At 39.0% G+C, this 23,762-nt stretch overlaps 2 protein-coding genes across 2 annotated transcripts in view; one reads left to right on the top strand and one right to left on the bottom strand.

Moving 5' to 3' along the window:
• RSL24D1 (ribosomal L24 domain containing 1) overlaps positions 1-23,762 on the bottom strand; it is a 922,223-nt gene that overhangs the window by 394,873 nt on the left and 503,588 nt on the right. The window lies entirely within an intron of this gene.
• Positions 1-23,762, top strand: part of UNC13C (unc-13 homolog C) — a 375,739-nt gene that overhangs the window by 143,889 nt on the left and 208,088 nt on the right. Inside the window, exons 10-12 of the mRNA XM_050968692.1 lie at positions 13,832-14,001; positions 16,375-16,490; positions 18,585-18,748. Coding sequence (XP_050824649.1) covers positions 13,832-14,001; positions 16,375-16,490; positions 18,585-18,748 — 450 coding nt within the window. The remainder of the gene's footprint in view (positions 1-13,831; positions 14,002-16,374; positions 16,491-18,584; positions 18,749-23,762) is intronic.

Genomic DNA, 23,762 nt, shown 5'->3' with positions numbered 1-23,762 from the left:
TTCTACATTTTTGTATTGAAGATATTGAGATTTGTGGTGATTCTAAGATGATTTGGCAGTGAGTTCCACTGTCATGGGCCAGCTTCCAAGAAAGCTATGTCTCCAGCTGCCATGAGACTCACTTTTGTGATTGATAATTCTATTGTTCTAGTGAAATATAGCCGTCGAGCTCTGGTGGTCACATTAATACTCTGAGGACAGTTGTACGAGGTAATGAGGAAGTCCCCTTTCTATAGCTTCCTTCGTGGCCTGATACAATATCACTTCTAGGAAAGCCACACACACACACACACACAAAATTCCCAATAAAATACTGATCTTAAGATATCTAAATAGTGATTAGTGCCAATATTGCTTAAAGCCAGTACAGTCTGGTGAGAGGGTTGTTATGTGTTTACATGCCTTCATGCATTTAGTTTGTTCACACTTATAATAAATTATTACATGGATGATGGGAAAAATTCAGTGTTGATAGAAGAGTTCTTTGCAAGCTAAATAATAACTGTAAAATATGCATTACAAAGGTACATATCACATAATATGTAAACAAACATGAATGATGTGTGAATTATGTCAATCTGAACTAAAGTTTTTTTAATTGTTGTTGTTGTTGTTGTTGTTGTTCCTATTATTATTATACTAACCAAGATTATGAAGTATTATATTTAAGAGAATCACTCAAACTGCACTTAAGAGGACATTGTAAAGGTGACATCATTGAATCAATGGAGCTATTCCGATTTACATCTGCTGAGGATCTGAGCTGGTCATCTTTATGACTGGTGTAGATTTAAGGATTGGGGCTTAATGGACTAATGAACTAATTGGATGCTTTTATGAAGCAGAGGGGTAAAAGTTTGTGTCTGGACCAATCAGGAGTCGATGCAGCTAGGATGCAGCTAGGATGACTAGCGAGGAGGCAGGACTGGCATGACAGAAACAGGCAGATTTGGTACAAGAGTTGCAGTATTGTGCTCCTTTAGAGCTACAGCCTTTTTTGTTTACACTGCTGATGAAGATCCAGTTGGCATTTGCTGCCCTGTCTACCCATTAGATTTTTTGTCCCTGTTGTAAGGGCCACCTGAATACAGAGAGGCAGTGTGGTTTGCTTTGCTTGAGGAATGAACATGGGACTGGGAGTCAAGAGTTCAAATCACAGCTCTGATAATGATGGCTTGAGTAGGTGAAATGGAGACAATATTTGTTACACAACTCATAGGAGTGCTGTGAGGATAAATTCATTAATATCCCTGTAAAGCATTTGGAAATTAAGTGCTATAACACTTAAATGCCAAGACTTATTATTTAGTTACTCCAATAAAGATGATTTTGAGGAAGAACAGCCTTGAAAAAAATGATACTGCATTTAAAATACCCTATTACGTCTGTTGTGTTCAACATAGTACAATTTACTCCCTTGACCTTGAACTCCAAGAGGACTGTCAGAGAAACACTTGATCTAATAACTTACCCAAACAACAAGATGTCAACCATTCCTCCACCAATAGAGAAGATAAATGGATCTCAGTTTAATTACTTGAAAGGATGAACAGAAATTAAAGAAAGAAGAATGGATGGCCCCAGTACAAAGAATTGAATGAACCAACTTTAGAACAAAAGGTTTTTCTACTAGAAATCTTGTCTAAAATGCTACTGAGTGAGACAAGTGCTGGACGAATTTGAGATCCAAATTCATTCTCGGAATATTATCACATTGAGAATTATCTATAACTAGAGATTGCTTCTCAATTTCCCAGGGCAGATGAAAAAGACATTCCTGTATCAATCAAGATAGCATTCAGCTCAGTGTAATTAGCAGTAATAAATAAGCTTTCAGACTTCCAGAGATCGTTACCATCCACATGAGCAGCTTGACTTCAACTGCATATTCTTTTCAGAAATAGTAAGGTCTTTTTTCTGGATATAATCTCTGCTACGCAGGTATGGGAGAAGAACTGAATACTTAGAAAAATCTTTTACTTAGGAAGACATTCAATTTTTTATTTTTATACCTGCCAAACTATGGATGAATAATGAACATTGACATGTATTTTAAGATTATGATTTGGGGAGTCATCTGTTGACAAAGAATCGATAGGGAACCAACTCCCCCTCCCCCCCCCCCCGAAAAAAAGCAAGCAGTGATGATAATTGAATAAAAGACTTTTTCAAATTTGGTTCAAGGTAGCTTTACAGTTTGTGGTCCCTCTGCTTTGAATCTTGCTTCTAAATAAGTCCTCTATCAGGTCTCTTCAAAGATATGACCCATTAATATATGCGGGCATATTCTATTATTTTACCTTTTCAGTGCTAGATACATTACTGAAGGAACTGAATTAGCTTGGGGTTCACTATAGAGTTAAAGTGTCAGTCCTTTCTGCTGACTCTCTCAAAAAGCTGAATAGAACTGGCATCACAGTGCTAGACATTCCATTTAGTCTTATACAGTTGTTTCTATGTTGTTAGATCATTCCACATATCTTTATAGTGAATAGCTATTTTTACACCTAATATTTGTGTTGGGTAAGATGTTCTGATCTTATTACCTTTCCTCTAGGTTTAATAGATGTATCTGCCTTGTGATAACACTGTAGGCTCTACTATACATGAAACACAGGAATGTTTAGTCGGGGAGAAATCTTGAAGGGTTTAACTGTTAGAAGGACATTTTTAATTTGTTATCTTTGTTTTCCTGACTTATGTTTGGTGATGCACTGATCAGTAGAACAATATTAACAATATAGGCTCTCAGCTGCTAGGTCCATTTTCTTATTTCTGCTAGCAGGAAAAAACATGCACAGTACATTGACTGACTGTGGAGTTCTCTTGTCTGGTATCAGAAATGTGGCAGGAGTTAACAGAACTGCCCTGAGATGGTTTCATTCATTTCTCTCAGGCCACACCAGGGAGTCATAATGGAGACATAGGCCTCCACCTCCAGAGGCCTCACCTCATCTGTCCACTTCCTATCCTGTTCAATATCTATATAAAGACACTAAAGGAGACTGTGAAATAGAATGAACTAAAATGATACTAGATATCTGAGACCCAGTTCTTGGGAAGGGGGAAATCGCTCTTACCTCTAATATGCTACTAGCCCAGCCCTCTGTCCTGTGACTTGATCATCATCAAGGCAGCAAGTTCTATCATTATTTATTTTAGAATAACAGCATTTTGATTAAGCATTTATTTCAAAAGTTAAGAATTACATCCCCAGAATATTAGTTTTGTAAAAATAAGGTGTCTCGGTCAAAGCAAATTACAGCAGAATCTGAGTTCTGCCACAGAAACTGTGGTAAAGAAAGTGTTGGGTCTGATCCAAAGTCATTAATAGAAAGACTTCTCTTTACTTCAGCGGATATTTGATGAGATCCATTATCTGAGAAGGGAAGGACAAAATCAAAACTATACTGAACTGGTTTGGAAACTAGCTTTCTTAAACAAAAACAGTAAAACAAATTAGACGGTGAGGAAAGGACAGAACTATTGAAGACAATGACAGTTAAGCCATTTAGATTCTCCAACTTATGGCTTTCCCCAGAAATTCCAGTTAACAGAAACAGTACTATAAGAACTAGCAAAAGATCCAACTAGTGCTTCAAATGTTATTACCTATTTTTTCTGAAATATTTTCAAATCTCATCTAAATGAGATACTAAATTATTCATTATGAAATTTAATATGTAATGCCTCAAATTTAACCTCCACTTAATGATTTCTAAACAGTTGAAAATGGGTTTCTTATTATGATTTTTTAACATTAATCCTATCACTGCTTCATAATTAAAATATGGCTGTTGATAAATCACAGTTAACTCGTGATCAACTAAAAAAAATTAATCGTGATTAATCACAATTTTAATCATGCTGTTAAACAATAGAATACCAACTGAAATTTATTAAATATTTTGGATATTTTTTTACATTTTCATATATATTGTATTCTGTGTTGTAACTGAAATCAAAGTGCATATTATTTTTATTACAAATATTTGCACTGTAAAAGTGATAAAATAAACCATATTTTTCAATTAACTTCATACAAGTACTGTGCAATCTCTTTGATGTGAAAATACAACTTACAAATGTAATTTTTTTTGTTATATAACTGCACTCAGATTCAAAACAATACAAAACTTTAGAGCCTACAAGTCCACTCAGTCCTACTTCTTGTTCAGCCAATCGCTAAGACAAACAAATTTGTTTACATTTACAGGAGGTAATGCTGCCCTCTTTTTATTTACAATAACACCAGAAAGTGAGAACAGGCATTTGCATGGCACTTTTATAGCGAACACTGCAAGGTATTTACATGCTAAAGATTCATATGCCCCTTCATGCTTTGGCCTCCATTCCAGAGGACATGCTTCCATGCTGATGATACTCATTAAAAAAAAGTGTTAATTAAATTTGTGACTGAACCCCTTGAGGGAGAATTGTATGTCCCCTGCTCTGTTTTACCTGCATTCTGCATAAATTTCATGTTATAGCAGTCTCGGACAATAACCCAGAGCATGTTGTTTATTTTAAGAACACTTTCACTGCAGATTTGACAAAATGCAAAGAAGGTACCAATGTGAGATTTCTAAAGATAGCTACGGCACTTGACCCCAGGTTTAAGAACCTGAAGTGCCTTCCAAAATCTGAGAGGGACAAGGGATGGAGAATGCTTTCAGAAGTCTTAAAAGAGCAAACTTCCAATGCGGAAACTACAGAACCCGAGCCACCAAAATAAGAAAATCAGCCTTCCGCTGGTTGCATCTGACTCAGATGATGAAAATGAACATGTGTCGGTCTGCACTGCTTTGGATTGTTATCAAGCAGAACCCGTCATCAGCATGGATGCATGTCCTCTGGAATGGTGGTTGAACTTACCCCTTTGTCTTTGAGAAATAGGTTTAGCCACTCCCCAGACCTGTACAGTAAACACACTTCAGTCATGATTTTAGCTTATGTTCATAACTTCACATATAATGTTGTTTACATACATTTCACCATGATATTATTGGCCAATGAGTTTTTAGATTTCAAATGATACCTTACAAGGCATATTTTCTACAAAAATTGTTACAATAGGGGTGTATTCCATCACAGAGTGATATCACATCAGCTGGGCTTCTGAACTCCATTGACAGGGAGCCACACCCAAGTTGACCAGCAGAGCCCTGGTGGGCATGCAAGCCCTAGAAAGTAGAAGCTAAGCCTGAGGAGTCTAGTGGAACTCTGGAGGGCATCCAGGCTCCACCCAGGGGCAGCAGAGTATGCATGAGCATAGTGTGAACATATGTGCAACCTGCTGTGTCTCATTCAGGCTTGATTTTGAAATGGTACTACTCCTTGACACCCCCAATTCACCTCCTGCTTCTTGTGATTCAAATACAGTACGCTGAAAGGCGATTTGATATTGATTGAGTACATGGAATCCCCACAGCACATTATCTTTTCAGGCATATGTCTAGAATCATTCTGAAATATAAGGAGGTTTGCAGGTTCAGCCTTTTGCTTAGTGGTTGAGGGATAATGACTTAGTTTGTTTCCAGCTACTCTAAGATTTTCCCAGGCAGCTTATATTACAAATTGATAAACTAGCAAACTTATGTCTATTATAAGTATTTCTAAGGCACCAGTCACTGTGTTACCTAAGGCCCAGAGTCTCTGCATTGATCAAGTTGTGATCAGCTCAAGTGGAAGGGCAAAGATAACTTTGAGCTACCTTTATGAGATAGTTAGGCACCAGCCTGGTCCCCTGTATTTAAGACAATAGCCTGAAGTTTTCTCTATTTGGCATTGTTTGCCAGCAGCCCACAGGGGCCATTCAGGCAGCTAGGGATTGGCTCTGTACAGGAGCACTTCTCCACCCACTTCTTCCCTTAAGCCATACACTAAGAAAGGGATGGCATAGGAGCTATTACAGAAGCCCTGTGTCATCCGAGGATTCTTCTATGCAAGAGGAATCTATAATTGACCAGTTCAGCAGGATTTAAGGCTGAGTAGCACAAAGCAGCCTTAACTCCCCAAGCTGAGAGGAGCTGGGGAGCAAGGGAGTATTTTGTAGTAATCTAGTCTATCCTTTGTCTGGCAGACTCCCACATTTCTACAAACTGTATAGCTCTTTTAATTGGAGTTGGGGCTGCAAAGTCTCCTTCGACCAGGCCTTCTCCTCAACAAAAAATGTAATGCTCTTTTGTAAGTACCACAAATTCACTTAATACATACTGTGAATGCATTTGTGTTTTATTACAGTGTTTCATGCAATAAGTTGAATTGCCCAGAGCTTAGGTTCTTGTAGCTTTTAGTTTAATCACTGTTGTATGTGAGGAACAACATTAATTGCTCACAATTTCATTGCATTTGTATTTAAATTAAATGAATAAACCACTGGAAAAGTTTCTGTGGTTTCCAAGGCAGCTGTTACAATTTGCAAAGGTGGAAATTGGCTGATAAGGCTGTTACCAAGTCTCTGGAGGGGATTGGAAATTTAACAGACATTTTAAATATCAGTCTAAATCACAATCTGTAGACTTGCCCCATCCCTAGCCTATATTAATCTATTAATTATTTCCTGAATTTTGCTAGTTCATTTCTATGTGAAATAACAAGAACATTTAGATGTTTTAAGAAAATTGATTTCCCTTTAGCAATATAAAATCGCTGCTTTAAAGATTCAGAGTAAGCAATTCCTCTGCTAATATGAAGAGAGCTCTTCCTAAACATGATGGGGAGACTGTTTCTGTGATTAAACTACTGTTCTGCTCAACACAGATATATTAATTGCCATACAACAGCATTTAGTTGTGTTCTCAGCCAAATTCATTTTCCTCATCCAGTCTCTTGGTTTAGTTACCAACATCTTAAAATTAATGATAACTTGTATTTTGGGCAATTCTATTTGTTTTCTGATTTGAATATTAAAAGAGAGAGACAAGATGGGTGAGGTAATATCTTTTATTGGACCAACTTCTGTTGCTGAGAGAAAATGTTCAGCTTATACACAGCTCTTTTTCAGGTCTTCAAAATGTATTCAGAAGTTCACAGCTAAATACAAGATGGAACAGGTTGTTTAGCACAAGTAGTTAACACATATTTCAAGGGACCATTCAAAGTGAAGTGGGTAGTTCACACCTCTCCAGTCATAGGAGGGAAAGGAGGAAGTAGGAAAGCTTGCTTGGATTGTGTGGTAGTGGGTTATAGATTTTGCAATAAACCACAAATCCAGTGTGTCTATTCAGACCATGACTTTTAGTGACAATCAAAGTTAGGAATTCAGGCTTCCAGGCCCATCTTTTAAAAGTGTTGTGCAGGTTTCCATTGAGGTGAGAACTGAGAGGTCAGATATAATGATTGATTTGTGAAAAGTGCACATCCACAGGTGGTGATGTTTTTATCTTTTGTCATTTTTCTGCGTGAGTTCATTCAAATGCATAGTGCTTGTCTCATTTCACCCACATAATTGTTATTGGGGCATTTAGTGCACTGGATGAGGTACACTGCACCTTCTGACAAGCTCTCAGACTGCTGCACTGGGCAACACAGTACGGGGAGGAAATGTGCAGCCCTCAGTGGTGAAAGAACAGGTTAAGGGCTATTTAGAAAAGCTGGACGTGCACAAGTCTGTGGGTCCAGATCTAATGCATCCAAGGGTGCTGAGGGAGTTGGCTGATGTGATTTCAGAGGCATTGGCCATTATCTTTGAAAATTTGTGGCGATCGGGAGAGGTCCCGGATAATTGGAAGAAGACAAATATAGTGCCCATATTTAAGAAAGAGAACCCAGGGAACTACAGACCGGTCAGCGTCACTTCAATCCCTGGCTAATCATGGAGCAGATCCTCAAGGAATCCATTTGAAGCACTTGGAGGAGAGGAAGGTGATCAGAACAGTCAACATGGATTCACCAAGGGCAAGTTATATCTGACCAACCTAATTGCCTTCTATGATGAGCTAACTGGTTCTGTGGATATGGGGAAAGAGGTGGGTGTGATATATCTTTACTTTAGCAAAGCTTTTAATATGGTCTCCGACAGTATTCTTGCCAGCAAGTTAAAAAAGTATGGACTAGATGAATGGACTATAAGGTGGATAGAAAGCTGGCTAGATTGTTGTGCTCAATGGGTAGTGATCAACGTTTTGATGTCTAGTTGGCAGTCTTATCAAGCGTAGTGCCCAGGTGTTGGTCCTGGCAGGGCCGGTGCTACCATTTAGGCAACCTAGGCAATGGCCTAGGGCGCCCGAATTTTTTGGGGGCGCTATTTTGCCGGGGGGGCGGCACACAGGTCCGGTGGACTTACCGCAGTGGACTTACTGCCGGCGGACGGTCCGCTGCTGGAAAGGCTCCGGTGGAGCTGCCGCAGTCATTTCAGCGGACGGTGCGCTGGTCTAAAGGCAGGTCCACCAGAGCCTTTCCAGCAGCGGACCGTCCACCGGCATTACTGCGGTAGGTCCACCAAGGCCGCGGGTGGCAGCGAAATGGCCGTCCGCCTAGGGCGTCAGAAACCCTGGGTCCTGGGGCCAGTTTTGTTCAACATCTTTATCAATGATCTGGATGATGGGATTAATTGCACCCTTAGCAAGTTTTCACATGACACTAAACTTGGGGGGAGAGGTAGATACACTGGAGGGTCTGTGGGGAGCTTGCTTCTTGATGATGAGCTTGGAGACACTGGAGGGTGTTGGAAGAGAGCATGTTAGATATACAATATAAGAAAATACAATAGAGTTGAGGCAGTGTAGGTTACATTAAGTTTACATAAATATTACATAAGTATGTTTACTTTTTATAAATGTTTTAATCCAAATCTGCAATTTGAACTCACAAAAAAAGAGTAATGGGACCATTATGAATTCATGTGAAGCACTTTGTAAGTGTGAGAGTGCAGTAGAGTACCCCTCTTCTGTTGAAGAATTATGAAAACTTGCATGTACCATTTAATATCTGAATATACTGCAACCTTTTCAGCTTTGGAATGTAGCTGTTCCCAGAATCTTTGTGCACTAAATAGCAATTCACTTCTTAGCCTCCTCACGCTGTACTTTGCCCCATGTTCATCTTTTCTTACTAGAGAGTGGCTGGAGGAAGAATGCTTCTGTAGGAGCAAATTTTATCCTCAGAGTCAGGATAGGCTGGGCACTAGACAGGTAAGTGAGGTAGGCAGGAGGGGGGAATCCTCCTCCTCCCTCCCCACAAGGACGCATATGTAGGTTATTGTAGTTCAGTGACTACAGTGGCATATGTAGTCCATGGCATAAGATGCTTGAAAGGATTCATGAAGTGGCACAGCCTTCATAATCTCAGTGATAAATCTCCCCATAATCTTACTGCCTCCCCATGGAGCTGTGCACCTACTATTCAGCCTCCTGGGATCCTGTCCCTTCTTCCACTGCTGAACCACACTGGTGTTGCTGCCTGGAGAGCCCCCATCCATATGGAAGAGGGGCTGGATCTGGGCTAAGGGCTCAGACATGATGATGGTATAAATGCCTAGATAGTAATGTGTCTCACCACAACACGCTAAACAAAGGTCCAGAAGAGAAAAGGATACTTTTTGTGGAGTTAGGAAATTCTCATGTAAGTTTAGCTTTAACCTCCATTGAAAAAGGCACGAGATAACATGCCAGGAACACATCTAGAATAAGTGCCTCTACCTGACCCACCCTTTACTAGGAGGTGCACATGGATATATTGCAATTTATCAGTATTTACCTTAACTACCAATGAGAATTGTGCTTTGGTTCCTTCAAAATCTTGTGGAGTAATTAATCTTCAAGAATGAAAAAATGTGTTATACAAATATAAGCCCCAAACTTTAGTCCAAAAAGTCTTTGCTTACACTGTGATTCAAATAAGCAGGGACCTGATCCTGCTGTTCCACCAAAATTGCACCCAGTGGGCACATCACAGTTGCACTCCTCTGAGCTGAGTTCAAGGCTGGTCTCCCAGCTTCAAGAGCATCCTCAGTACTGTTCTTAGTTATACTAGCTGCAAGCAGCTCCAAGGGAGCCAAAACTACATGAGGATTGGTGTCACACTGGAATGTCACAGTCATATTCCCTTTCCTTTGACACGCCACCTTTCCCCGGCTACACCAGCAGCTCACGTGATCCTCCTGGGGTATAATCCATCTCTATGAGCATCAAACCAAAGTTTATATAACTGTAATACTTTCTTAATGCAATACCAAACTCTTGACACCAATCCAAAAATAGAGTCCTTGAAAAATGCCGAGAGAGAAGGAAAGATCTTTCAATTGCCATTGCAAGCTACCTTATTGTAGGACTTAAAGTTGGAGAATGCTTTAACTCTCATTTTAGTTACTTCACCAGGATCCAGTCCTGGAGACACTTACACATATAAGTCACTTTTCTCACACGAATAATCATGCTGAGGCCAACACATCTTAATGGTTACCCTGAGGATTGGGTCCTATGATTTTGAATTGTGCAGTCTAATTAGTTGGATGGCCGTGCTCAAGGCCGTGTTGGCTTTCTTCAGAAAAAGAGAGCAGATAATTAACGCATACTGAAATACAATCTACAGGAAGCTGGTTTTGTTTATTCATTGACCTAGATTTACCACAAGCTCCCATATCTTTTGAAAAGCACCTCTCCTATCACAGCAGTTATGATGTAGTTCCTTAGAGCAACCAACGAGGAAATATTCTTCAGGCTTTTTAGATTCATTCTGGAGACAAATAGACTTTTTAGCTACTCAGCCACACAAATCAAACACTAAAATAACCATACAATGTTTTATCTTTCTTTTCTTACCTCAATTAAATTAATCCTTGAATGCAGCTACAGAGGAGTGATGATATTTTGGGTATATCAGTCAAATGCAAACAGCTGATTATGCTGGCTTTCACATGCAGATGTGAGATGAAATGCTTTATTAGCCTTATTAGTTAAAGTGCATTGCTAGGCTGGATACTTCACTGATAGGAATAGGAGGGAGCAGAATCTGTAGAAAATGGAGAGAGGGCTTCAGAATGGGGAAAGCTTGAGGAAAACTCTTTAGTCCTTTGGGGTCAGGACTCCACAGCCAGTGAGGAGAAGGGATTCTAAGCAAGGGGCAGCAGGATGAGTGGTTCTGCCTCTCTACTGTATTCTCTTCTCTGAGCCTGGTGGATATCAGAATGGGAATTAGCACTCCTCCAGGAGAGTAAGATATGGCAGTAAATTAGGAAGCAGGAAAATAAAAGAATAATTCTCTTTCATCTTTACCATGGCCTTGTTTGAGTTTTATGTCTCTCTAACTGTAATGTCTATGAAAATATTCTCATTTAGTTTCCACTGTGTATACAATACGGGACTGTACGCTATAAATGCAATTTGGGGACTTTGTCCATGATGCTAGGCAATATTTTAGAAAAAATACTGGAGTGAATTATTATTATTTGTTAATTATCAAAGCCCTATACATTTTAAAAATTTGGCAGTTGGTCTAGCACAAGCATTTTTGTGATACCCAAACAACTGCTACAATGAAGCAAAGTAAAAGATGGGTGTGCCATATTTACTTATCAATTGGCTCTGACGGCAATAACTCTTACCACTTAAAGTGTTTACAGTGGCAAAGGTCATTAACAACCATAATTACTGCCTTTTTGGAACACTCCTGTGAAATGCCAGTTGGGAGGTAAGTACTCATATGACCACATTGTAATGCTCTGTACCTCGGGGGAACACCCTACACCCCCATGTTCATCCTTATAAAATGATTGTGTGGTATTGAATGCAACATTTGTCATGTTGGGTGTCTTTGGATGGCTTATGATGCACTGAGCATTGTTGTTATAGTAATGTTATAGTAATTGTTGTTACAGTAATGTTATAGGTTGTAATTTCGTATATATAGTTATGAGGCTAAAAATATGTCCTCCTGGCTTAAAACAAGCCCAGGCAAAACTCTCTAGGAAAGGAGGGGCAGTTCACACCTCATCAGGCCATGTATGGGACAAACCCAGCCCAGCTTCACAGGAACAAAGGACACTGGCCTAGGCATCAACAAAGGATCTGTTGGACTCTCCAGTGAGTCACTCCCATTCCCTTGGTCAGCCAGGGACTATGATGAGGTAATGCTCACCTGACTCTGAAGTGGGGGGCAAAGCCAAGAGGCAAGGAAGAACATGATAAAGGGAGAGACATTTGCCATGCTCTTCCTCTCTCTTCACTTCCATCTACAGACATCACCATGAAGCGACTGAAGCGCTGATCAAAGGGGAGAGCCTGGCTGAAGGCCATCCAGCCAGCCTGTTGTGAGAAGCATCTAAGTTTGAAAGAGCACTGAAAGTGTTAAGATCAGCTTAGAATGTATTTTGCTTTTATTTCATTTGATCAAATCTGACTTGTGTTGACTTATAATCACTTAAAATCTATCTTTATAGTTAATAAATCTGTTTATTCTACCTGAAGCAGTGCATTTGGTCTGAAGCATGTCAGAGACTCTCCTTGTGATAACAAGCCTGGTGCATATCAATGTCTTTGTTAAATTGATGAATTCATTTAAACTTGGAGCATCCAGTGGGCATAACTGTACACTGCAAGATGGAGGTTCCTAGGGTTATATCTGGGACCGGAGGTATGGGCTGGTGTCATTCAGTTTACACAATCCACGCAGCAACTGGCCAAAAGTGCCCACTCACGTAGCTGGGAGCAGCTTACATACCAGATGCTGTTCATGAACATCCCGGGTAAGGCTGGCTCCCAGAGTCGAGGATTGGAGTGACCTGGCAGATCACCGGTCCAGATAACACCAGGGGAACATCACACATGTTAATACTGGAGAAACGGAGACACTCTGTCAATTAGTGGTAGAGCTGGGATTGGAACTCAGACTAGAAATCTGCAGCCATTCTCATGCTTACTCCAGCAGACCATGCTAAAGATACCGGCTTATTATTGAATTAAGACCCGTTTTGCAGGTTAACTAATACTAAGGTAACATTTTAAAACTTTTTTTGTAGAGTTACAGAATGATTTAGCTCTGAAATAATGTAATTGCTTCTACAAATAATGGAAAGCAAGCATCAGTCTAGCTAGAGTGTCCTAAAAGTGAGCTTGCCTATAAACTGACACTGCAGCTTGCTCATGGTTCTGCAGATTTCCTATACCTGAGGATTCCTACTGATGGCATTAAAAAGCCAACACTGAGTAATAGTTGGCTGCACAGTGGTTATATGAATAAGAAGTAACTGTCAACCTGATGGGCTTTACTACAGGAGCTGATGGGAGGAAATCTCTGCAAAGTTTCCTTTCTGAGTTTTCTGTCCTGTCATTGCATCAAGACAGTATGGAGTCTGCCTCTTCTCTCTCACATAATATACTGTGGGGCACTTCTCTTCTCTCCCACCGCTCCCTCATATCCCTCAAATTTCTCAGAATCTCTGCAGTGACCAGAAGGTCCGTGAGAGGCCATGTACATCTACATGGAATCTTTGTGCCTCTACAACAGTTCCAGGCCCCTGTGGTTCTTCTGGCCCTCCACTTTGGCAGCATGGGTCTAATGGAGCTGTTCTGCCAGGGTCTTTTCCTATAGAGGGGGATATTTACCAGTGGTGTGGTGTCCAAAAATTAGTTGTGTTTTGAAGGCTACTGCTGTTTGTTTTCCCTACCTTCATAATTATCCTTCCCTACCATCGAATGTCTCTTGTTTTATATTGTGAGCTCTTTGGGGCAGGGATTGTCTTTCTTGTTTTGTGTTTCAATGGGGTATTGGTCAATGACTGAGGTTTCTAGCACTACGATAATAAAATTAATAAATAATAATAAACAGTAATTCACAAGTCTGTTTGGGAAAATGTATCATGGCCTGTATCTTGTTGTGTGTTGTTTTACAGTGAATGCCATAATTCCACAGACAGAATAAAAGTAAGAGTCTGGGATGAAGATGATGACATTAAATCCAGAGTAAAGCAACATTTCAAAAAGGAATCAGATGACTTTCTGGGACAAACAATCATTGAAGTGAGAACACTAAGCGGAGAAATGGATGTATGGTACAATTTAGGTATTAATCATTTTCTATCACTTAAAATTAGTTTAGAAAAAATCTCAAGATGTATAGTGTTGTGAACTTCGTAATGAATATTTGTTGTATGAAAATAATACTCCCCTTAATATATAAAAATTATACTCAGTTTTGGATTCCAGGTTCAAAAGGGTGGAATTAGACCATACTTTTGAGTCAAATTTTAGAGATATAATTGTCCAACTATGCCAAAAGAAGGACAGGAGATATCTGATATGATTTTATTCAGGTTGCAACTTTACTATTAGATGCCTGGGACTACCCAGAAGATAAAAGTATACAGTGTGGGTAACTCCATGTTCATTCAATATCTACCCGGAGGCTTCTGCCAACCTCCTTCTTAATATATAAAATTATACTCAGTTTTGGATTCCAGATTCAGGTCAAGGTGGAATTAGATCTCACTTTTGAGTCAGACTTAAGAGAAATAAAACTTTGTTTAAAGACTGAATAGCAGGCCTACTATTAAAGCAATTCCTACTCCAAAAGACAAATTTTTGATTTAATTCAAAATGAGATTTTTTCAAAGGATTTGGTAAATAGCTTTGCTACCACTATCAGGACAGTGTAAATAAATACCTCATATCACTTTATTCACACCTCATTGTACGTGAAATGAATCTACAAAGAGCCGCAGAAAAACATATGGAATAATTTGCTTACTGAATAACAAATAATAATGTTATCATTTAATATATGTTTATGTATAGTCCTAGACCTAATTCTCCTTTGACATTTCACTAGTGCTATTCTGTTATCATTGGACTCTCTTCTCATTTATCTCCATGTAACAGAGATGAGAATGAGGCCCATGATTACAAACAATGTGCCAATTTATATTTGTTCAAATAATTAATGTTTGGAAGTAGATTTTAGCTTACTTAAAGATAAGCATGCAATATTGCTTTTTTTCTGGAAGCAAGTTAGTACCCACTAGATGTGCTGTAACTCACGTGCTACTCTCCTCTATTTGTTTGATAATATAAATATGATAACAAGATTTTGTTTAGATTGCCCGCTCTGCAAAAGGTAAAGTATGTAACAGGGAGTTTGCCAAAGTTGGAACATGTGTTTTCTGGGAAAAATCTTTATCACACGATGTAATACCCTTATTTCTCCACCGTTCTACTTAATGTTTCATTAGCCATTGAAATATATGGACACATAAAGAAAAATGTTTGATTCTTTGCAGCAGATTAAACAAATCTTTTAGCCATATGTTTTTATATTTGTACATAGAGTAATTTTTTAATAAGATCAACAAGTCATTGTCATCCTGAAAGATTTCCTTAGTATCTTTCAATTGATAAAGCTGATACAGTAATATAAAGCAATTGACAAAACTGATGCCTCAAAAATTGTTGCTTAACTGATTTGATTGGAAGCAATTTAATGTTGAAAATACATACCCTTATTGTATAACTGGAGAAAAGAAAGAAAAAGTATAGACTGCAAAGCTTTTAACTATCTTCTACAATAAATGTTATAGATGGCTCCTGATAATTGTAATATCTTAAAAAGGAGGCTGGTATATGTCATTCTAGTGCATGCACACACACGTTTTTTGGGGGGTGGAGGGGGAAGTTTCAAAAAAGAAATGCGTTGGATCAGTAAGAATGCCAAATTTTTACTCCTTATACCTTTCCCTTTATTCATGATTCATTTCACTGCGCTGTACAAAAGATTTATTTAAAAAAAAAAGTCATGCTTGTTAAATCAGATTACACTGCTTGAATGGACTGGAATAATAATAGGTGAAATCAAAGAACAGCTGTCAGCATTAGAAGTAGTAGTAACTACATAGACTAATATAGATGGCTTCATGCAAGTTCTCCAGGTGTTTTCTTCAGGATGATTCAGCCCCAGTTGAGGAATCACGTCTATGCACGGAACTTGGTGTTTTCCCTCAGGCATGGATGCCTTTGAGGCTGTTGGTGAAGACGGCGATACCCGTGGGAAAGCACCAATAGTAATAATAAAATAGTAAATAAGAAATAGGAGAATTAACTCATTTTCTTTAAAAGAAAGTAGTACACACGTTTGTGTACAACCTATTTTGAGTTTGTTTGGGTGACAAATTATGGGAGATTTGTTACTTCACAGCAAGATATTGTACTCCATAGCCTGGACCATATGGGAGCTCAGGTTTGCAAAAATGTCAAGAATGACATTACATTAGAAATTCCTAACTCTGGAAATCAATATATGTTGTGCTCAACAGCTGGACTTTGGGGGCATAGAAAACGTTACAGCATTTGGACCAAAACAATTTTTAGAACTGCAGTAGTGTTTTTCTGTTTTGACAAAATGTATTCTTGGTAAAAATTAACAATTCTTTTTCTGTTTCTTCAGAAAAACGAACAGATAAATCAGCTGTCTCTGGTGCCATTAGGTTGAAAATCAACGTTGAAATAAAAGGAGAGGAGAAAGTTGCTCCATACCATGTGCAATATACATATTTACATGAGGTATGTTGGTGAAGTTTGTTCATGTACAAGATCATTTGCTACATAGAAATTAGATAAATAGAGAATATAGGGCTATGAAGACTAGAACAGTGATACATTTAGTTTCACTGCAACAGGTTTTTCAGTTCAAACTCTTGGAATATGTATCAGTGATTGAATCTCATGACCAGATTCAAAGTCATTGTATCCAAGGAAGAGAGACTGATATGCTACTACATCAGCAGATTGGTCTTTCCAAATGATCAGAAAGTAGAAAGAGGTGAAATGGCCACGTGACTTCCTAAGCTTTGCTTCCGCAGTTCTCTACCCTCAACATTTTAAATGTCAGTCACACGCTTGCTAATGTTATCAAGAATACTAGGATTGTATTTATTTATTTTTAAATTATAAAAATAAATAAATCAATAAAACCACCTCTAGAATGCATATGCTCTCACATTATCCGTGGGAGACATAAGATATCCGTGATGTAATGTTTAGGATAGTTGACACACAGGCCATAGCAATCCATAGGGAGCAGTATTTACCCTCCTGGAGCCTGACTGGTCAGTTTTTTCTCAGTCAGATTTCCAGTTAGTTTCATTTGGACTTTGTCTACAACAGAAGTCCAGGATCAAACTGTGTTGTCAGAGCTTTACATGGAATTAGGAAAACATCTAATAAAATCTGAAAACAATATGGCATGACAGGAGGAAAAAACTACTGATTTGGGTGGCTTATTTCTAATTTTAGAACCTTAGGAGGACTTTTATGTGACTGGGAATAATATGAAAGATAGGGGGTGGGAGAGCAAGGAAGGCTCTTCATTCTCTGTTTTGAACAAAGGACAATATCTGTATTATCTATGTATGTCCCGGCCTTCGATTCATTGAAGGATGCCTTACAGTGTACAGCAGCACTAGCAGATGAGCATTAATATGTCTGCAATAGTTCTGCAATGTCCCAGAAATATAATAATATGAGGCCAGGCGGAAGAATTCCTGGGAATGATGGTGAGAAACAAGCAGCCCCAAGAGTAGGTGGCCTTTGACATAAATTAAAAGAAAATTCATCACAAATAAAAGCAGCAGCTACTTGAGATCATCTCTGTGTCTGTTAATTCCTGTTTGTGTCAGACTGGATTTGATTTTTATCCCCAAAGCACAAGAAAATAGATAAACTTTGTATGAGAATGCTATGAAAGTTACAGTACTAAAGCTCTAAAGAGTATCTACAAAATTGTCTCTAGGGTATAATTGCATTGGGCACCTGTTTTCATGCACAGTGTGTATCTAAGTTGTATAGGGCCCAGATCAGCTTCACTTTGAAGTGAATGGTGGAACTCCATTAACATCAGTGGTGCAGGATCACCCTCTGCATGGTTATGGACTGGGCTAAAGAGAATTGGTTGTGTAAAGGTAAAATAGAGATCTCAGAATTGTTGGTCATCTTTTGTCATTGAAAATATCCAGGAAACCAAATTCAACAGTCCTGTTTTTTGGATTTGTTTGTAGATAAACCAGGCAATCTGAGAAAAACAAATTCTCTCTCATTGCATGCAAATTAAGTGATAGCTCTTGCTGTGAAGGTTGCTAAACCCTAATCCTTGCTGTGTCCCTTTATTCTTTGAGTAATTTCTTAGATATTCTTAACAAATTGCCTATAACTCAGAATTTTTAAATCATGAAACTTGAAATTCATTGGTTAAAAATCCAATTCAAGCTGCTGGACAGTTCAGTGAGCATTATAACATAATGTTATAATTCGTTAACAAGGGCACATAAGACAAAAGAGAAACTTCCTGCACTATTTTGTACAGCATTAGAATTGTCTCTGTCGGCAATGGTTAACTGAAATGACCTTATGTCAAGGAGATAGATCAGGTTGCTGAATCACTAGCCTGCACTGGCAGAGCTCCATTTAAAATGTATTTTTAAAGCTTTAGTCTTTCCTCTCCAAATGATGGTTAGTTTGGTATTAGTAATTGCAGAAGCAAACAAAATTTGAAATTAATGAATACACTGAAAAAATATTTTATAATATAGAATATTCTTACATAATGCCACATAGATATTGAAATTTCCTATTAATTTGAAAAAACTCTCTTACCTTTAGAACTTATTCCATTATTTGACTGAAGTTAAATCTAATGGTAGTGTAAAAATCCCTGAAGTGAGAGGAGATGAAGCCTGGAAGGTATACTTTGATGCTGCTGCACAAGAAATTGTAGATGAATTTGCAATGCGTTATGGAATTGAATATATTTATCAAGCTATGACGTAAGTATATCATTTCTAATTTTTAAAAATTTATCAGAGGGGAGTGAAGAATTCAAAACCTTCATCCTTGTTTCTTCTTTTCAAATGCAATCCTGATAAAAAGAAGTCTGTCTCTTAAATCTATTTTTCAAAGAATACTCAGAGTGAAGTACTTCACAGTTAGCAGTAGAATGTAAAAGTATTTTATTAGCTATTATTTTTATCCGCAGAGTATACTTACCAATAGACCATCATAATCTCTGTAAGCCAGCCCCAGAGCCAGTTGAGGTCAGTGGAAAGACTCTGATTTTCATCATTTGACTTTGGCTCAGTCTAAATTATTTTTGGATTAATCAATAAATCAGTCGCTGTAGTGATAAAACATCAGTCTCAGAAGTACAGAAAACTTAATGGTTATGTCAGTAATACAATAGTACAAGTTCACAATTTTATATATGTTGCTTTTATTATATATATATATATATATATATATATAATGAAAATATAAATAAATATAAATAAAAGGTATGCTGACCACAACTTCTAAAACTTGTAGGTGATTTGTAGTCTGCACTAGATAATCTAAATTGTAATACCCTCTGGTCACTTTAGAACAGGGCCCCTTACTTAAGGGGCTTTGTGTCTGGAGCTTAAAGGAGAATAATTCTCCATTATCTACAGTATATATGCCCAGTGGAAAATCTGTCAGTATAAAAGGACCAAATTCTGCTTTCAACCATGCTCATGGAAATCCAGATTAATATTATTAAATTCACTGACACTACAAAAGTAGCTGTTATAGATTTTTTTAATTATTATTATTCAGGGCATGTATCTTATTTCCACCATTTCTTGATAGTATATTTTAAAAACAAATTATCTTCTCTTATAATGCTAAGGCACATAAACCCCAACGTTTTTTATCACAGGATTTAAAGGCACCGTCTATTACAATGGTTATTTCTTTTATTTACTGCAGCTTATTGTTAAATATTGTACTGGATCTCTATCTGCAAGGTAGAAGGGCATTTTTGTATTTATATGCACTTGTTTAGTGCAATTCCTCCAAGGATCTCAACGCACATTGGACAAATGAATTAGTTAAAGTTTGCAATTCCCCTCTGGTATTTTTAAATCAATACTCCGTGTAGGGAAACTCATGCACAGGGTGTGCATACATAGAACCTAAATCTCAGATTCCCAGTTCCCTGCTCTAACCATTAGATGCATTTACACTGTCTCCTTTATCTTTCCATTAACTTTGTACATCGGTACATCTTGCTTAAAGAGGTGAATTATTATTTAATGTCCTATTATAATTTTATAGCTAGATTTATTTCAATTGTACAGTGTTCCCATAAATGATTTAGGACCAAGTCATTTAAAGAGAAATGACATTTATTTTATAGTATAAAACAATGCAGTGCATGGTGCCTACTGCCTTCACTTCCTTGATGAAAAAAAAACAATACTGGTTTCTACTCCATGATAATCTCATGAGAGTTAAGGCCTGGGCATGGGATGCCTTTCTCAGAAAAAAAACAGGTCTGATTCTCTGTCACAAAGTTCCCATCTAACTAGCCCTGGGGTTTGATGGGTTATCTCACCGGGGGATAAATGTGCATCACTCAGAGACCTTTCGCTGAAAAATGTCTTTACTGATATTTTTTTTTTGTATTTTACTTCATGATGACTAGATAAAAAAAATCTATTGGAAAGTTTGAGAGTACTGTCATTTTTCCACAGGGTCATTTAAATCTAACTATTTCTGGATTTCGAATATGATGTAAGATAGGGTTGTATGTTTGGTTCTTTTGGATTAAGGTTTTCATTTAGTAGTAGTAAAAATAGACAGATTAATTTTTCATGTAAAGAGGAAACTGCAATTTTCAATTGGTAAATAATGTAACAGCCTGATTTTCATCATAAAAAAAAGGAAGAGAAAGAGAACTAAACGGATACTGCAACACATTTTCTACGAATCTTCATTCACTTTATTTTTTATGAATTGGCTTAGATTGGTTTGTCCCCTTTTTGTGTTTGCCATCTACAAATATTCTATGAACTGATTTTGTCAGGAATTCCAAATTAGAAATTGTAAAGCAAATATTGTAGAATATTGCAGAATGTGAATTTCAGATTCATAATCACAAGTAATTTTACCCGAAACTGGGGACTAAGAATTATGATCATCCAGTCAGGGAAAAGAAGCCTATCATGACCTATTACATTTTAAATTTTGTGTGCTCACAGTGAATGGCTCATATATAAGTTACAAACCAAGTATTGTTTGTTTAAGTAATTGGAAGTAATTAATTTTGAATAACAAACATGTTCACAAACCCGTGGACAATCTGTGAATAAAAAACTGATAATTTATCAAGTAAATTTTATGTAGTGAATTATTCAGCCAAATCTAGTGGGCAACTCATAAGAGTATGTGCACTCATACAGCTCAAGAAAGCATCTTGGTAAAAATACTGAAGTTCTACTGCAGGGAGTTTTCTTTCAGAGTGATCATCAATTGGCTTTGCTTGTGTTTATGAAAAGACATCTTTTTTGTGGAGTATCTTTAAGAGAATTTTTGCAGTTTCTTGCTTTGGAGAATTGAGTGATCAGAATAAAGAGCAGATCCCATGTGGTAAATATATCTCCAGTCTAAAAGAAAAGCAATTTTCCAGTGTACAACAGAAAGAGAATTTGAATGTAATTACTTGGCTCAGAGGAACACTTTGTAAGCATTTGACACACCAAGCTCTGGTTTGCAGACTCTGTCCATTTCACATCTTTTGTTAAAATTCACAAAAAGCACAACAACTGGCACTGATTAATACCTTTGTTGTTGTTCTCTTCAGAGAGGTTAAGTGGCCATGGAGGCCCTTTCATCCTTAGACCTGATCCTTCCGGGAAAGGTCTGCGGTTAGGGTTTCCAGGTGTCCGTTTTTTTACCAGAACGCCTGGTCGAAAAGGGACCCTGGTGGCTCCTGTCAGCACTGCTGACTGGTCTGTTAAAAGTCCAGTCAGCAGTGCTGCAGGTCTAAGGCAGGGAACCATAGCCAATGGGAGGTGGGGGGCAGTGTCTGAGGGCAAAAGCAGTGTGCAGAGCTTCTTGCCCCTCCTCCCCCAGCCCAGGAGCCGGACCTGCTGCTGGCCACTTCCGGGGCTCAGCATGGTGCCAGAACAGGAAGGGAGCCTGCCTTAGCCCCGCTGCACTGCTGACCGGGAGCTGACTGAGATAAGCCCGTGCCCCAACCCCAAGCCCCTGCCCCAGCCCTGAGCCCTCCCCAAACCTAGAGCCCCCTCCTGCACCGCAAATCCCTCATCCCTGGCCCCACCCTAGAGCCCACACCCCCGGCCCCAATCTCTCACTCCCTCCCACACCCAAACCCTCTGCCGCAATCCGCAGCCCCCTCCCGCACTGCGAATCCCTTGGTGCAACACCCCAACCTGGAGCCCCCTCCTGCACCCAAATCCCCTTATCCCCAGCCCCACCTCCCTCATCCCCACCCCCAGCCAGAGCCCTCAACCCATCCTGCACCCCAACCCTCTTCCCCAGCCCAATGAAAGTGAGTGAGGGTGGGCGAGAGCAAGCCACCAAGGGAGGGGGAATGTAGCGAGCAGGAGTGGAGCCTTGGGGAAGGCACAGGGCTAGAATGTTTGGTTTTGTGCAATTAGAAAGTTGGTAACCCTATCTGAGGTACAATGGCTGGGGATGGAGCAGTGGGAAGAGGCTTGCAAAGCCACTGCTTGTGCAATAGCTGTTCTGTATGTCAGTCATGAATTCCTGTCTCCAGAGCTGCAGCTCTGCAATTCCTCCAGCTACACTTCCTTCACCATAACCATCCCTTCCTGTATTGAGCTACTGGTTCTTTGAGTGACTGTACACATGGATTCTACTCCTCTTGGCTGTGCACGCACTCTGTGTGTGCAGATTCTTTTGGCCTATAGTATCAGTTGGGGCTGCATCTGCAGCCTAGGGGTATGTCCACAGTCCACACCACTGAAAGAAGTGTGCAGTATATAGAGAACATACCTGCAGTCAGATAGAAGAGAAGCAGTACATGGAGAGGAAGACATTTGGGGCAATGGAGAGAGACTGACTAAGAAGGGGGGCAGTAATGGAGGAAAGCACCTAGATACATTGAAAAGGGTTAAATTTTCCACTGGTCCCCCATTCTGAGGATCTGTATTACATATTGTAGTATGGGGATGTATGCTGCAAACTTGAAGGAGAATCATGTGAGCGAGGCTGGGAAACTTACAATTAAAGTGGTAACAAAATAGAGAAGATGTTTCCGTCTTCTTCCCCAGTCCAGTCTCATTTCTTTCCCTTTAAAAGAAATAGCCAAACCAGGGGCAAATACCCTGATGCTGAAATTATGTATTTGGAGGCCTGGGCATGTTCTATAGCAGAGTCAAGTGCAATAAGCCTTGCATCTTCTCCTCTCACTAGCAAGTGTCAGCATGGACAGCCCCTAACTCTCCTATCTCAACAACATAATTCTCATTCCAGCAGTGTAATTTCCATTTGCTGTATCACCTCTTTTGCCTGCTAGTCTTTACTGAATGTGGCTGCATTGCAGGAAGCACACCAATCACCCACTAAGGTCATTTTCTTCTATAGCTTTTGCTTCATTTAGGTGTGCTCGTTAATTAGCCTGTCCTGCATGTGACTCTGTCAGCTTCAGCGGCTGATGAGATTCATTCTAGCATGAAGAGTAGAAGAGTCACAGGCCCTGCAGATTGGTTGTGATCTTACATTGTTTTAGGGCAGCAATAAATAAAGACAGTGGGCCTGGTTTTCAGTGATTCTGAGCAATCATACTCCAAATGAAGTCAGTGGGATTTCATTGCCTCTGAAAATCAGGCCCCAGGTCAGTTTTGGCTACAGATGCAGTAGCACCATGCCACCCACTGAGCAACTGAGAGTTTCCTTAGCTTTCTACCTGATCCAGCTCTCATTCAAGTCAACAGAAATGTTGCTATTCACTTCAAAGAAAGTAGAATCAGATCCTTAGATCGCAGGCTCTTCTTT

The sequence above is a fragment of the Gopherus flavomarginatus genome, chromosome 9, assembly GCF_025201925.1.
Source record: "Gopherus flavomarginatus isolate rGopFla2 chromosome 9, rGopFla2.mat.asm, whole genome shotgun sequence".
Classification (NCBI taxonomy): domain Eukaryota; kingdom Metazoa; phylum Chordata; order Testudines; family Testudinidae; genus Gopherus; species Gopherus flavomarginatus.
The sequence above is the reverse complement of the archived record's forward strand: the minus strand, read 5'-3'. Positions and strand labels throughout refer to the sequence as shown.